Source organism: Ambystoma mexicanum, chromosome 1p (assembly GCF_040938575.1).
Source record: "Ambystoma mexicanum isolate Mex_15411 chromosome 1p, UKY_AmexF1_1, whole genome shotgun sequence".
Lineage (NCBI taxonomy): Eukaryota > Metazoa > Chordata > Amphibia > Caudata > Ambystomatidae > Ambystoma > Ambystoma mexicanum.
In genome coordinates this window covers 1,222,705,577-1,222,722,873 of record NC_090921.1, presented here as the reverse complement: position 1 = coordinate 1,222,722,873, position 17,297 = coordinate 1,222,705,577, and the positions used below count along the sequence as shown (strand labels likewise).

The following is a 17,297-nucleotide window of genomic DNA, read 5'->3' as shown; positions in this document are numbered from 1 at the left end:
ATTCACAAATGCTGTGAAGGCATTTACTAGTAGTGTACCGAACTTCGGCTTAAAGTAAGTATTCGGCCGAATTACGGCTGTTTGGCTCAAGCCGAATAGTTTCTTGCTATCCGGCTCTTGCTGAATACTTTGTCATTCTCTTTTTGAATACAATGCAACAAGAACTCAGAAAGGCAAATATAGACTTCAGTTTGCAAAAAATAAATACAATTAGACCAGACACTTCGCAACAAGATCAGACAAACTGCTATCACAGAGCTGTAAAATATCTTATATTGTAATCTTCTCTTTAGAACATGTTTTGTTAGAGATTCTTAGACATAAAAGGTTCTCACCTTTTATACTTAGCCAGCAACAATACAGGAAAATCTTTTCTTTTGGTGAATGTTTATATGCAATGTGCACTTTCTTCAGTTGGAAAAGACAAACTGAAAGACATGTGCATATTTCACTTTAGGATACTTTCAGTTCCAGTCATGTCACTTCCCATTGCATAGTCCCCCTTTTCTTTTCTTAAGGACTTGAGTCCTGAGTTTAACATTATCTGATATTTTATCAGAAATGATAAGATGCACATGTTTGTCTATTGGTGAGAATGAGTGACGAGGATGAGTGAAAAGTGAGCAGCATTTGTTCTTATGGGCCATGACCATGAGAAACATTATGGATTCACAATAGGTACTAGCAGCGAGACTACTTAGAGGGGCTGGGTATGTCAGGCAGAGTAATATGCCCTCACCTAACCAGCCTCTCAGAGGAATTTATGTTGGGTAATCACTGCAGTTCCAAAGCGGGCCAGTGTGTGACAGTGGGTAAAGATGGGTTTGAGGACTCTGTATGAGACAGTCAGAGATCTATGCTCTGTTGGTGGAATTTGCAGGATTTAGAGTTGGCAGAGCCAGAGAATTCCTGTGATGGGCCAAGTCAGTGCTGAGCTTTAGAGTCCGGCTTAGCTCTGAGTGTCAAATGTGGGCTGATCCGGCAAAATGAGCATGTACATCTTGGAACCAAAGACACCATTACTCACACTGCCGGCATAAGTACAAGTCCCCATTACTGGCATCCTGTCTCCCCAACACCCCCACAAACTTCCCACCCCTAACGTAAATATCATACATGGCATTCCACCTACCACCACAACAAAACAAATCCCCTACCTGGAATTCTGCTTGCCCTGCCCTACTAAACCTAAATCCCTGCATGGCCTCCCACCTCCCCTGACCATGCAGAGAGAGAACACCCTACACCTACTCAGAGCAATCAGAGAATGAAGGCAACCAGAGCTAGAAAATGATTCTGCTTTAATGAGGAATACAAAAATAAACTATCAGGTAGTAGTGATTAAATTGCCTTTTTGTTCTGCAAAACATAGGACTAGACCCCTGAAAAGTTTTCTTTAAAGCATTTTTAATTTGGTGTGGCTAGTGGCAGTGTGTTCAACTCTGACATAAATCAATTCTCTAATGAGAATGTGCATTTAGGGCCTTTTGTCTAGTTCATATATGAAAGGGATTTGGTTATGTGCTTTGGGACTCCTAAATATTAAGCCCCTTCACATGCTCATTTCTCAAAATGTGTCATGATGCCTGCCCCCGGGAAGCCAGACCAGGCCCAGCAACCCCAGAAGCAGGCATCATGCCATTTGAAGCATGCCCAAAAACCTCAGTTAGGGGCTGTTTGGGTGCAGTCCTGGCGCCTATGGCGCCAGGCTCATAAGGATAAAATCAGTCCTGGCGCCATGGCCGCCAGGCTCATTACAGAAAACCTACCTAATGCAGACCATGCTGCATACTCACCTGGTGCAGACCATGCTGCACGAAGCCACAAGCCAAATGGGGCTTAGGAGGGACTATTTTACCTAAGGGACTACTTTTTTCTCTGGTGGGGGCTGTGGAAGAATACTTACCTGGGACTTCTTCCTAGGCTATTTAAACCACGCCCGGACAGCCACACGTGCTTCGCGTTATTCTGCATTCTGCAGCGTAACGCTCACCGTGCCTCCAGCATCTTCCAGTCTTCAGCCACGCCCGCTTCAGTCCTGGACCACCTGGAAACGAAAAGAAAGAAGGAGAAGAGGTTCAAACTTGAAACCTTACCTGAATTCTTGAACCATCGCGCCGTCGATCTTGAAGAAGGAGTCATCGCACGCGCATCGTCACGCACCTCGCAGCGCCGCGCTGTACTCACCATCCAGTGCAGCTTTTCCTCACTCCATCGCGGACCCTGCATTTCCAAACCGCTCTCCGATATCTAAGGGGACAAGAAAAGCCAGGTGAGCACGGGAATGCAAAAGGGCAATACAAGCTACCCCCAAAGACTTACCGGATTACCACGGGGGGTACTCACCTCATCTCGGGCCGGCGCAGTTAACTCTGCATCACCGCCGCACCCCCACCCCTAAGGGCAAACCACTGGACACTACAAGCTACCCCCAAAGACTTACCTGATTTACCGCAGGGGGTACTCACCTCATATCGGGTCGGCGTAGCTAACTCTGCATCATCGCCGTACCCCGGCCCCTAAGGGGAAAACAACTATAGACTTACCTGACTCTCACCAACTGCCCTTTGGATTCTTCGTGGTGGTTAAGTCGGCAACCTACAAGGAATCGGAAAGAGTGAAGATCAGACATTTGAACTCTTACAAACTATTGGATCCTAGAGTCAATACTGGAACTCACCAATTCCTCCACGCCAGTGAAGTAACTGGTTGTCTACGCGCCCCTGCGCTCGATGCAGGATGGAGAGCTCACCTTTCTAAACCATCAGGTGAGAACAAGAGGGAACATCGGGAGTGGTCAGTGGGCAGACAACAGGAGTGGAAGGTGGGTTAACGCTCGAATTACGGGAGGTTAATTCCCTTTCTTCTTTGCAGAAAGATATTCATACGAGCCGACAAACGAAGTAAGTGGGGGTGTCCAGTCAGTCATCTCGGCTCTACGTGGCACCAGGCCAGTCCAGATCGACGTCCCCGTGGGAACCAGGTGAGCGTAACAAAATGAGCATTTTGCTCTTTTGACAAACATATTAACAGCTGGTCTAGGTACTGCCAAGGTAATGCAGGAACAGACCAGACTGAGACACAACACCTTTCCATCAGGACAAGATATTGTGGACCATTGTTTACGCAGAAATGGGTGAAGGTCATAATTGCTGTTTAATCACTTCTAGCTGCATTTGAATGCTGGGGCAAGAGGGATACCAGCAGTGCTTGGGAGAAGGGGCCTGGTCAGACTAACCTTTTTTTAAAGAAATGGGTGTAAACTCCACAGCGGAGCCTTCAGCATTAACACAACTGGACGAGCAAGTGGAGACGGGCAAATCTTGCAAAGCTCACTCTCAAAGCCACCAGAGGGCTGCAATTCAATATATGGGGCAGATTTCCGTGTACGTTTGCACACCTGTCTATGTTTTATATATATTGCTTTGTAGTAAAAATGTGATGCTTGTGCAATTATCCTTTGAAGAATGAAAGGCTGAATCGTGTGAGGCCTGCAGGCCACTCAGATTAATTCAAGGATGCCGCTGCTTTAACACACCAGACTATCCAAGCAGCTTTCTTTATTGCCCAAAGAAATCAAAACAAAAACAGCACTACACTGGCAAAAAGATGAAATTGACAAAAGCAACAGCAAGTTTAGTGGAAAACTGCAGCAAATATATTGGTCAGAATAGGACTATGGCCCTCATTCTGACTCAGGCGTTAAGGGGTTTACGGCGCCATGAACGGCGCCGACCCTTAACGCCTGATTACAAGGTTCCCTTTGCGGGATGGCTTTTAACGGCTGCTTTTTTGCCCCTATGGGGCGAAAATGGGAATGGGGAAGGGTAAAATGGGAAATGGGGATTTACCGCCCCACTCACCTTGGAATGGGGCGGTAAATCCGCCAACCACCATGGCGTAAACGTAGTTTACGCCATGGTGGTAAGGGTACGACCCAGGCGGTAACTTACCGCCTGGGTCGTAATGAGGGCCTATATTTCGATCAAGGATGAAGTAAATGGTAGAGTATAATTTAGTGCTGCTATACTTTGGTTAATTGTTTTGGTGACCATCAGAGTTGCATAAACAAACTTCCCCTATCTATGATCCTGAATTGTTATATTTTTTGTATTTGTTTTTTAATGCAATGAATAGTTAGACCTGATGTGCAAAAACAAATGTAATAAATGAATGGTTGCTTACCCATTCACCAAACAGCAACACCCTCTCTTGGAGAGTCCTTCTGCTTTGTTTGGCCTATGAGGGGGTGGCGTGAATAGGTGTGAGATGGAGTTCACACATTTCAGATATCCTCTTGACGTGTGTCCTGCATGAGCTGACATTATCATTTTATACATTTCTATGTGAGCTGCAAAGAAGTTTTGTAACTCCACTGCAGTGACTTTGCAACTGGATAGAGAAAGCAATGCGTCTGATTCACAAAGGCAGCTGCAAATTGCAATATCTATTTTGTTCATTGCATCCAAGTACTGTTGCATTTGTGAAGTCTCCTACTTTGACTGGCACAGGTTTTGAATATGCAACGATCTGTTCAGTTGGTCCCTGGTTAAAACTGCTCATTTTATTTTTATAATTTAAAGAAAGATGCTGCATTGATTACAACATAGTGAATTAAAAGTGTAGAATGCATTTAAAATGGTGCTATATATGTTTTTTTCAATAAGTGTGTTTTTTCAAATAGGGCACATGATTTATTAAATAAAGAAACTATTCGGCTTCATATTCGGCTTTGGCCGAATAGTTGACAAACTATTCAGTATTCGCCTGAATAATAAATATTCTATTGGGCACAGCCCTAGCATTTACTAAACGGGTGCAGACATCTCACTGTGAGGTGCAAAAACCCGCCTAATGTAGTTTTACATAGGAGGCCTACCTCGAACGAACACAGTGACATGCTAGCTTTAGCCCTCACTGTTCCAAACAATTGATATGACAAATGCACTCCTGCAGGGCCACCATGTTACTTGATACACATATAGCCCAGCACAAAGAGGGAAAAGTGGAGGAAGCCCAGCAGATTTGCCAGTCCATTCAATCCATAGGGGCTGGGGAGGAGTGCAGAGCAGCAGTAGCAGCATAGGAGCGAGACAGCCAGTCCCAGCTAAGCAAACTTGTCAACCCCAGAAGTTTAATTTGAAGCACACTCTGCTCTAAACGTGATTGTCAGGTGGGGGCTTGCTGTGTGCATGGAGACTGATGGCGTATAGTATAGTATGGTATAGTATGATATAGTATAGTATGATATGGTGGTGTAGTATAACATAGTATAGTGTAGCATAGCTTAATCAGAGATAAAGGTTACACATGCTGTTAAACTAAAACCACAACTTGTTCTATCATTTATCCATTCACATATGCTCTCTGTCCACATGGCAAACTTTTTCATATGTGTGATGTTATGTTATGTTATATCTGCTTTTGCTTTAGCTTGTTTAGTGAAAATAAGAACCCTCAGAAGATAGGGGGTCATATTAAATGTATGAACATGATAACTCCTGTGTCAAGTGTATAATTCAGAGTAATGCGTCAGAGTGGTATCTCTTTGAGTCTAAAAACATTACAATTCCTGACTGTATATGTTTAATCATCTTGATAAGCACATAAACCTAGGCATGCCTGTATTTTACCATTGAGACACAGCCTTGGGTGTGTTTTGACATGAATGACTGATGACCAGGGGTCTGTTTTCACAGCCTCAAATGAGGTGGAGATAAGAGGCTTGTAGTCATGCATAAACATAGGCAATCAAGACACTATGCTCCGAGTATCCTTTTGCAAAGAATTCCATAACATGCATGTGTAATGGTAGACGCCCCATTAAACATTTGGCTGAACCACCAATCAGCTAAATCCCAAAAAATAACACTGGCTTCCTCACATCTGCTCACATACCTTTCTGATTAAGGCCAGCTAGAAAAAAAAAGTGTACCTTAACTGCCAGAACAACTTAGGCAAAATGTGTTTTGATTCATTGAAACATTCAACTACTCTTCATTTTTTTTCTTTTGTTTATACATAGTAATTTCCATTACATGCGTAACAGGGGAGGCTTGTCCATAATGGGTGAAGGTGTGTCAACCCACCGGGTCTTGGCCCCCTCTGACCCATTATGGAGGAGCCAGCACAGTAAAATACGAGGACTCCCTCAGCTGTTTTTTTTCAGCTCAGGGAGTGTTCTTAACCTTGTTTCCCTTCCACAGTTACATTTCCCTAGCCGTGCAAGTTCAATGAGCCATGCAATGCTGGGGGCATTTCCTTCACCAGCCTCGCATGGCTCATTTGAAATTCTGGCTGGGGAACTGCACGTCTGAATGTGCAAAGGGGTGCTCCCGTGCCTCCTCGCACGTACAGAAAGAGCAGGCTGAAGTGGGGCATCTATGGACCCACGCTCAGCCCCCTTGCACGCCTATGCAGGAACCAGGAAACATCCCGATTCCTGTTCATGTTTGCAGGGGGATGGAGCACTGGAACCCCAAGACCCGCAGCAGAAAGTTCATTTTTAAAATGTATATTATGTGCATGGATCCGTGCATGCTTGTGTTGTTAGGTGAATTTATGATGGATGCTGGTGTAAATGAGAGAGTGCTTTCTGTGTGTATGTTGTGTAAATATGTGTGTTTGTATGTTCATTTGATTAGTATTTAAATATGTGTATGGATGCGTGTATGCTTGTGTTTTGAGAGTGCATGATTGGTGCTTGTCTGAATGAAAGAGTGCTTGCAGTGTATATGTTGCCTAAATGTGTGCTTTTTAATGTTCATTTATTTATTTAAATATGTGTATGGATGCGTGTATGCTTGTGTTTTGAGTGAGCGAATGATGAATGTTCGTGTGAAACAGAGAGTGCTTGCTGTGTATATGTTATGTGTGTGTGTTGTGTAAATGTGTGTGTTTGTATGTTTATTATTTAAATATGTGTATGGATACGTGTATGCTTTTGTTTTGAGTAATTGCATAATGGATGTTCGTGTGAATGAAAAAGTGCTTGCTGTGTGTAGATTTAAATGTGTGTATGGATGCATTGGCTTGTGTTATGAGTGAGTGAATGATGGGTTCTTGTGACTGTAAATGAGACAGCGAGTGCTTGCTGTGTGTATGTTGTGTGTGTGTGTTTGTGCTGGTCTGAGATGATTTTGGCCAATGGGGGTAGTTGGTTTGTACAACAAAGGCATTTAAAAATGCCTTTTTTGCACAAAACCACTCCCCGCTGGCCTAAATCAGCTCTCTAGTTGAGGAGTCGTGGGGCCCAGGGGTCAGGGATGGTATTATTTTACTGGACATCTAATATATATTTCCAGTAAAAACAACATAACTGCACCCCTGGCCCCCCAGTGCCTTGCATACACACATAATCACTTTGTGCGTGTGTGTGTGTTTGGTGCTCTGAGGCCCAGGGGACAGGCATGGTATTTGTTTACTGGACATCTATGATAGATGTCTAGTAAAAAATACCATACCTGCCTCCCCCGCTCCATAATACCATGCATACACACATAATCACTTTGTGTATGTGTGTGTGTGTGTGTGTGTTTGGTACTGTGTGGCCCAGGGGACAAGCATGGTATTCATTTACTGGACATCTATCAAAGATGCCTTGTAAAAATTACCATACCTACCCCCCTGACCACCCAGCGCCTTGGATACACATAATCACTTTGATTGTGTGTGTGTGTGTGTGTATTTGCCACTTTGAGGCCCAGGGGACAGGCATGGTATTTTTTTTTTACTGAATATCTCTGATAGATGTGTAGTAAAAAATACAATATCTGCCCAACTGGCCCTCCAGTGCCTTGCATAAAAACATAACCACATTGATTGTGTGCATGTGTGAGGAGCTTGGGACCCAAAGACCCAAGGGACAGGTGTGGCATGTTTTACTGTGCATCTATGATCGAGGGGCAATAAAAAAATATGCCTTACCCCAGTGCCCGGTGCACCTCGCAATCACACATAATCACATTCCTCATTGTTGTGATTATGTCTGACTGCAAGGCGCTGAGACACCATGGAGCAGGCTTGGCATATCTTATTGTGGTATGACATTTTGTATTGGCATCTTGGTAAAACAAGCATGATAAGTATTATTATGAAGCAAGACTGGCATTTTTTATGTAACCAGTCTAGCCATTTCTTACTGAGGCATGATATGTTGTATTGGGAATCTTTGATAAAGCAAGCAGCATCAGTGGTATTATTCTTAATGTGGCATGACATTTTGTGTTAGGCACCTTTGGTAAAACAAGCATAAGTGTTATGATGTAGATAGACTGGCATTTCAATGCAATCATTTCATATTGTGGTATGGCATTTTGTAATGGGCATCGTTGGTAAAACAAGCATGATAAGTGTCATTATGGAGCAAGACCGTCACTTTTATTCACTTAGTCTAGCCATTCCCTATTGCTGTATGACATTTTGTAAAATAATCATAAGTGTTATTATGTAGCTAGATTGGCATTTCAATGCAGCCAGTTCAGTTATTTCGTATTGTGGTATGGCATTTTGGATTGGGCATCTTTGATATAGTAGCTCGACTGGCATTTTAGTACACCTAGTTTGAACATGTTTTTATACTTTGACATGCATTTTTAATGGTAAAGCCAACTGGAGTATGTTCTTATGTGGGAATACTGCCATATATTGGCAGAACAAACATGGACATGTTTTCCTATAGTATGATTACTGGGATTATGCACAAAGCAAACATGAGTATGTTCTTATATGGGAATACTAGGATACAATCTTGCAATCAGCATGGAAATGTATGGGCAGAGCCAGTGTGAAAATGTTTTATACTGGCACTTATAGTGGGAAAAGGCCTCATGAAAATGTGTTGGAGAAATGCTCATGTGCCCTGTTGTTGAATTGCATCTATTGGATTTTTTTTTCATGAGCTACCCAACAAAACCCAATTGAAAACTGTTTGGCTTTTTACCCAATTTTTCTATGTAGTGTGCTCCATAATGCACCATTTTCACTGATTATTTCAAAACAAATTTCAGAGGGAGAATCCCTCAGTACCTCCCTTGAGTGGTGTGGGTTCCATCAATATGCTCGGTCACTCAGCCATATCGGGGACAGATATTTATGCCCCTCGAGTTATAAAATTCATCAGCCACCACTGATGCACATGTCTAATCCTTGACCTCTTCCCTAAGTAAACATTTTTTTTATTATTTGATTTTGAGTGATCATTGTGTGCACGAGGGGCGATTCAAAAGCAATGATTCCATCTGGAAGTGTGATTGAAGCTTGGAAAAAGTAGTAACTCTAAGGTGTAAAGTACGCTCAACTGACCTGCTGCACAATTGTAACTTAGAAGCACAATTTGTATTGTACATTGAATACTTATGCTATGCACACGTGACTTGCTATCAGATCTGTAGAAGAGGGCAGTCTAATAACTGGCTCAGAAAGAGGGTTTGGAAAGCAATGCAAATGTTTGTGAATACCATCCAAGTTTAACCTAATGGGTCTTTAAATATACAATTAACTTACAAATCAATTATATAGTCAAAAACATTTTAAATCAGGAAGAAAATGAATAGAAAAGTTACAATTTGCAAATCTGTTTGTTCTCTGCTATACATGTAGGCCACATATACACACAGTTATACATGTAGGCCACATATACACACAAATGTGAATGTTGTCCATCTATACCGAAATGCATACATATACTTGCAGAGTATAGGTAACAATATTTCACACCAATCAATAATAAACATATGTACAGTCCCCATAGGTTGTTACAATGCATTCAATGACTTACATTAATTAATGAAGGTAAGTAAGTGATGCAGTAAAATGGAATCAAGTCGCAAGAAATGTGCCCTTCGCTTCAGGAGCCCATTCCCTATGAAGAGTGGGTCCTTGTGCCAAAAAGTCACAATGTTTTCCCCTCGAAAGTATCATATGCAGGTAAAGTACTTGTGTTGGTGAAAGTTCAAGAGAAGAGATGCAACAAAGTTACTGGTAAGTAAAAATGTGTTATTTTCTTTCAGGTTTCAATGCTCAGGAGTGATGACCCAAAAGCAGTGGAATTAAAGGATGCAAAGAGACTTGTTCTTAATGTTATCCTACGGAGGACACTGGGAGGCAAGTGCTTTGTGTTTACTAAACCCCCTGACACTGATTTTCTCCGATGACTGGATGGGTTGACTGGGGGTTGCTGGCGGTTGGTTTTCGGACTTTTGGTTCTGGAGAGAGGTGCCTGGGAGCTGCGGGTGCAAGTATTCTTCCGGTTGGGTCCAGCATCAGAGTGCAATCCTTGGCAATGTAGAAATGCACAAAGCACCGATGCAGACCTCAGGACACTTCACAAGATGGGGGAAGTGACAGTCACTGCACACTGATGATGGCAGGTGTCCTTCCAGTCGTGGTTGAAGAATAACTTCCAGAGCCGTAGCCCTTGAAGCTGGGAGGTGATTATTTGTCAGGAACGTGACTTTCAACATAAACGGGTGACAACTGAAGTTCCAGCTGGAAGGAAGTGCAAGCCCACCTATGGGAAGGATTGGCACCTTTAAAACCAATTAGGGACAGCTATTAGTTTATTGCATGCCCCAACACCCAGACTCACTGGTGCCACAGATGTGGACTGATAACAAATAGTCCCACCCCCTTCCTGAGCCATGCAGATACAAAGGCATCACTAGCCCGTGAAAGCAGCAGCTTTCCCTTTCAAATGCAAACCTTATATGGATGTCCTGACTTGGCAAGGCAGGAAGAACCCAAACAACAATAGGGCCAAAAAACAAGCAAACATCTTGCTGCGTGACCATTTTAGGACACTAGTCACGTTTAAAAGTCATATGTGGTAAATGTGAATGTACACCCCAGAAATAACAGAAACATTGTAAAAAATATAATTGCTTTCACCAGCTTGTCTTTAGGCACATATACAAGTAACTAAACATCCCAAGTGTAAAAAAATAATTTGATATAAATGTATCCTCATTGCACTGCATTGTAGGATTGTGTTTGCAATGTTAAAATGTTACACAGGTAGTCTGAAGGACTGATCATGTTCCCCATAACAAAATGAGCAAAAGGCCAGGGGAGTGAAGCTGAAGACTTCACTTTCTTGTAAAAAGTCAGGACTGGTTCAAAAACAAAAGCAACTGCTTTGGGGTCCATAGAACTATGGAGGGAAAGTTCCCAAGAGAGCAACATGTCCTAACAATTAGTTAAATACTGGGTGTGCATAAACAGCAGAAGCACCAATGTAATTTCATCACAAGTTTTGTTGGTGCTAATGCCGTTTACACACGTGATGTGATGACACACCCACATTTTGTTGTAATATTTCCTGCAAAGAGTTAATTCACAATTCTATTTCCTATGGTAAGTTGGTCAAATATTACACGTGTGTAAATTATTCATATACATGGTGCACACACTGTTTGTGACCGACTAGTCCCGTTTTACGACCATGTTACAGAAACTTAGCAGTAGTAGAAAAAATGTATTATTTCAATGTATTTGTGCACTTCATGCTAGTGCTAGGACTCGGACGAAGATGGCGTTTACTCTACTGCTACTAGTATGACAAATATTGTACTCACTTAAAAATGCTTTGAAAGGATATGTTTTTTGAATTTCACTGATTTCTGACCTAGTGCTAATTGCATTTGCACAGGTGCAAAGTTTCTGATATACCATCCTTTTTATTTACAATGGGAGGAAAGGGATGTTGAAAAGACTACCGACAGCCTTGGTTTGATGTGCTGTAATTGTTTTTCTGTTTGACAAAAAAGCATCATTGTAATTCATTTAAACTACGAGCAATTGACTGAGGAGTTCCTTTTCATTAAAAAAAATATAACTAATACCTGTTTTTTCCTGCCCAGAAAACTATCCGAACCTTCTTCAATGTCTGAATGTGACAACCTTTTCTAATGCTGACTGCGCCGCAGCCTACCCTGACGATAAAATAAGTGATGGCATGCTATGTGCAGGGGTTCTAGAGGGTGGCAAGGATTCATGTCAGGTAAGCATTCTATTGGTCTAGTATTTCTTTAAAGAAAGCTTGTAATACAATCTCCTTGCAGCTGCGATTGAATGGCCTCCAAGTTTAGATATCTATTAAAAGCTTTCACAAAAACGAACACATTTTTTTTTATTAAAGCTCAACCATAACGAATTAAGTCCAATTTACAGTCATATCATTTTCTAATTGTACATGTACCTGCCAGATGGAGTGGATAGTTTGAAGGTACAAATGCGGATTAGTCATTATAGCGCCTGTCTAATGTAGGGAGAAATCATGCTGCGAAAATATTGTGGATCAGACACGTTATGGTTAAGTTGCTAAACTCATAGGAAGAGCACTTTTTCGGTGGCTTATAACTTGGCCCCCCCTGGAGGAATCCTCACCAAACTTTGCACAAAAAAGTTATGAATTTTTCAGAATTTTTTCGCCAAGTTGGGCGAGGTTTCGTGCAAGAGGGTCAAAGTTATAGGGGGGTCCAAACATTTTTTTATTTCCATACACTGAATGGGCAAAAAATGTGTGCACGGCTACAGCCCGAACGGTTGGACAGATTTGCCCAAAATTTGCGGCAGGAGCGGGGCTTGGGTGAGAAAGCCTGCTTTTGTGTGTTTGGTGTGTATCCGATCAGTACTTTTGTTGCAAACAACTGAAATGTACATCTCTAAAAATGTGTGATATCTGGGTCGGATGGGCAAACCCATTCCCTTGTTCGCTCCGCGGACAGAAGTGTAATTGGCTTGCGGAACGGCGTGCTGTCAGAGAACTTTGGACGTGGCCGGTGGTTGGCTTGAGGGAAGTGTGCTGTGAGTGAACATTTTTTGGCTAATGCCACCATGGTGTATCTGAGGACAGTGCGGCAGCGGAGGGTCTGGAAAATATACCATATGCCATGTGTTTAGCGGCAAGAAGGGAGGGAAAGATTGGGGGAGTGAGAAGTGGTTCATGTGACATATGTAAATAGGTGGAAGAAGACGCAGGAGTGCCTGTAGTATTTGTGCGTATTAAGCCACTTCGCAGGTACCTAGACAGGCGACTACTTTGTGTGGTGATTGGAGGCAGTTGTAGTAACGGCCCGTGCTTGTGCCGTGACCTGTTTGTGGCAACCTCTTTCCGTGGTGAGTGGTGGCAGATGAATTTCATAAGGGGAATGAATTGCACATGACATAGGTTGGGTGGGAGCATGGGTGGCTGTGCTCTGTGGATGGATTGCGGTAGTTGGGCACATGGTGGCATTCATGGGTGCATGAAGTAGCGGTGCATGTCTGACTCTGCATCCGGTGGAGGGGTCTGCTTGCATAGTGTGGTGTGTGCAGACTGGTTGGAGTAGGGCCAATGTTGCGAACAGTATGTGGGTAGGTTGGCAGTGACACAGTACTTTGTGAATGGAAGTGGATACGCCCATAGTATGTGAATGAAAGTGCACAGGGGTGCAGAAGACAGTGTTTTCTTTCTACATTATGGTAACTGTTGCAATGTATTGCTGCATAGCTCCATGGTGGTGCGCAGGTTGGGTAGGAGTTCTGGTGGCAGTGGTGTGTATGTGGATTGTCATAGTTGGTGACATGGTAACATGCATGGTGGGATTACATCGCGGTGGGTGTGTTGAATGACTAGATTATTGGGTGCATGGCCGAAGGCCATATGCTGTAGGCCATGCACTCAAGAGCCTAGGGCTTGAGCACACCCACGGCAGTAATGCATTTTTGACTCTGCATCAGGTAGAGGGTGGTGACTTCTACAGAACGGTTGTGGAGCACATTTTAGACGCAATAGAGCAGCAGAAGTGAGATGCCATGCGTGTATGCTTGGTTTCACATGTGAGGTTACTGTTAGAACATGGCAACGTTTTTCATGTGTGGTTGGAGATGGTGCAGTGAAAAGTCACGCAGTGTGGGCACTGGGTGCAGTGTTTACGTAGTGTCGGTATGGAAGAGGGTATGGTTGAAGTGCAGCTTATATGTGCTTGGATAGTGTGCTGTGTGCAGATTGCTTGGAGTAGGGGCAATGTTGTGAACATTATGTGGTTAGGTTGGCAGTGACAAAATAGTTTCTGAGTGGAAGTGGGTAAGACCATAGTATGTGAATGAAAGAGCGTAGGGGTGCCGTAGAAAGTGTAATGTTTGTAGATTATGGTAACTGTTGCATTTTGCACTGTGCAGTTCCTTTGCAGTGCGTAGGTTGGGTAGGAGTGCTGGTGCCAGTGGTGCGGATGTGCATAGTGGTAGTTGGTGACATGCTGACATACATGGTTGCATTACAGTGCAGGGAATGAGTGGAAGGAGCACACCCACTGCAGAAATGCAGGGTTGACAGTGCATCAGGCACAGGGTGGTGATCTTTGGAGAATGGGTGTGGAGCACGTTGTAGACGTGCTACAGTAGTACAAGTGAGTTGAACAGCGTGTCTTGTGCATTCCATGGTTGTGGTGATAGTTGAAACATGCTACAGTATTTGTTGTATGGGAGGAGATGGTGCAGTGAGAGGTTGTGCAGTGTGGCCACAGGGTGCAGTGTTTATTTAAGGTGAGTATGGAAGAAAGTATGGTTGAAGTGCAGCTTATAGGCAAAGGATGGTGATCTTTGGAGAGTAAGTGTGAAGCACATTGTAGACATGCTACAGCAGCACAAGTGTGTTGAAAAGTGTGTATTGTGCATTCCATGGTTGTGGTGATAATTGCAACATGCTACAGTATTTGGTGAACAGCAGGAGATGGTGCAGTGAGAAGTTGTGCATTGTGGCCACAGGGTGTAGTATTTATATAATGTGGGTATGGAAGAGGATATCGTTGAAGTGCAGCTAATATGTGCTTGGTTACTCTGCTGTGTGCAAATTTATTGAACTAGGCCCAATGTTGTGAAGATGGTGTGCTTAGGTTGCCAGTGACACAATACTTTGTGAATGGCAGTGGGTAGGGGTTGTGCAGGCTGTGGTATGGTTGTGGATTCTGCTAATTGTGACACATTTTCATGAATGGGTGTTTTATAGTGTGGGGGAGTTGGGTAGAAGTGCCGCTACGTATGTTACGTTTGTGCGTAATGTAAGCTGCCCACATGTTCGTATGCATGTATCCATAGTGTTGTGGTGGATGTGGCAAGAGCTGCACTGTTGTGTGCATGGCCAAATATGTGCTGGGTGTGCCTCAGGATCTTTGTGGATGCTGAAATCGTGCATTCTTTAGTAGAAATATCTGGTGGAGGGGCTTTGGAATCAAATGGAATGTGCACTGAGAGTGTTTAACGGTAAATATGGAGTGGCGTACAGAAATGATTGTGTGCAATGCAGAGGTTATGTATGTGATTGCTTCATGCGTGTGTGAAAATTTGACAGCACCCAATGAGGGAGTGCTGCAAAAATGCCAGTGCAAAGGGGAAAAGTATTGTGTATGCTATACAGGGCTGTGGCCCTCACTGTAGAGGGGAAAGTGCACTGCCACATCCTGCCAAATCCCTCAAAATGCAATTGTGGGAAATAGGCAATTAGGTGTTTAGGGTGTGGTTAACCAGAAGGGGCAGTACCATTTCTTCCCAATACTATGTTGTGAGGTTGGTCGAGATGGAGAGACACACAGTGCTTATCGTTGGTGATACCTTTGTGCACAGGTGTTGTGTGCAAAGAGGCGTTGCTGGTAATTTCGGGTTGGAAGGAGTGGACGCTTTCTAGGGCTGTCAGGGTACTGCAGTTTCGGCGGGATGGTTCGTCTTTGCAGATATGTGGCCTCCGTCACGAACGTAGACTTTGTCGTGGTGCACTATGGAAGTCACCTGAAGAGGTTGCTGAATGCAGTGATGCAGATTTTTCCTACTGCCAAGGTCATTTTCTTATGCATAACACCAAGAGGAGTATGGGCCCATGCCGGTGTAATTTGTCCCTAGCTGGAGGTCAGATGGTGTTTTATAAACAGAAGCATGTATGAATTTATGCAGACTGCTGGCATGTTCTCCACCCACTATGCAATCATGAGTTTGCAAAATATACAGTGGTTCCGTAGAAATGGCATTTATTTGAGCGCCATTGGCAATGCCATTTTCTTTTACACTGTGCAAGAAACATTGACAAGAATGTGGTATAAATATGAGGAGAGGCAAACAGAAATGCATATAAAGAGTAAAAACAAAAAAGGTTTCTCGCACGCACGTAAAAATAAAACCAAAAATAAAAACCTTGATACATCTACGATGGAAGACCCATCCCATACTGAGCTTGATATTGCTGCCAAGGTGCTTTTCTCATGTATACCACCATGATTACTATGCACCTATTCCAATGATTGCTGTCAAAAGCTAGAGGTCGGAAGGGGTCTCATCAACAGAAGCATGTATACTTTTTTGTCTGTCATTGGATGTTCTTCTGCAACAATGACCCCATCAGTTGTAGAAATGCGGAGTTGTTCCATGCAAATGGCATTTTGTTGTTGTCCATTAGTAATGCAGTTTTCTTTGTTCATCTACAGGATGTGCTGAAGTAATAATGTGAGCACAAAAAACACAAAATCAAATAAAAACTGAAAAAAGGTGTTTCTCTAGAAGCATCTACAAAAAAACCCTCTTTTCAGAGCTGACCTTTACAACAAACTCTGCCTACCCTGGTTGCAATTTATTCCCCCACGCCTGCATGCAGCACGAAAGCCACATCCAGGGACTTTCAGGATGGCCGTAATGGAAATGGGACTGTGGAGGCAGATGGATTGCACAATAACGTTTCTGGGCGTGGTGTGTACGCAGAGGACTGTTGTACCGAACAGATACCGTTACATGGGGATCTCTTCAATGTTATTGGTGGATGCGTTTGGAACTTTTTAACAGTACGCAATGACGGCATGGTGGACAGAAGACAGTAGAAAGGGAAGAAGCAATGTTTCTGCTGTATTGGGGTACGGCCCCTTGCCGTCTTTGGGGAAATGTATGTGCACATACTTCTGGTTTCAGCTTGCTACCCATGACATTGGGACAGTGGGGACTATCACACCTGCAGGTGTGGGTCACAGGAAGGGCCGTTTTTAATTTTTTACATTAATGTGCACACTGAGCCGGACTGACATGGTTGCAATTACTTGCAAACGCAATGTAGCACAGCCCATTTGGTCCAACATCACTTACACACCAAACCTATGTGGCCTGCTACTGTGTTCTGAAAAGCTGCAAACAGATTGCAGAGCAGCTCTGTTGTGTGGCCTTTTGTGGGGCTGCTGTGGAGAACTTGCACACGGAAGCCAGGCCTATATTGTTCAAAAAGGTTTATAGTGACGATTTTGAATGTTATTTTTTCGAATGCCATTTTCGCGAATATATTTGGCCGA

The 17,297-nt window shown here is 43.3% G+C and overlaps 1 protein-coding gene across 1 annotated transcript in view; it reads left to right on the top strand.

Annotated features, from left to right (window-relative positions):
* Positions 1-17,297, top strand: part of LOC138537374 (trypsin-like) — a 407,565-nt gene that overhangs the window by 304,883 nt on the left and 85,385 nt on the right. Inside the window, exon 4 of the mRNA XM_069641453.1 lies at positions 11,859-11,998. Within this exon, the coding sequence (XP_069497554.1) occupies positions 11,859-11,998 (140 nt within the window). The remainder of the gene's footprint in view (positions 1-11,858; positions 11,999-17,297) is intronic.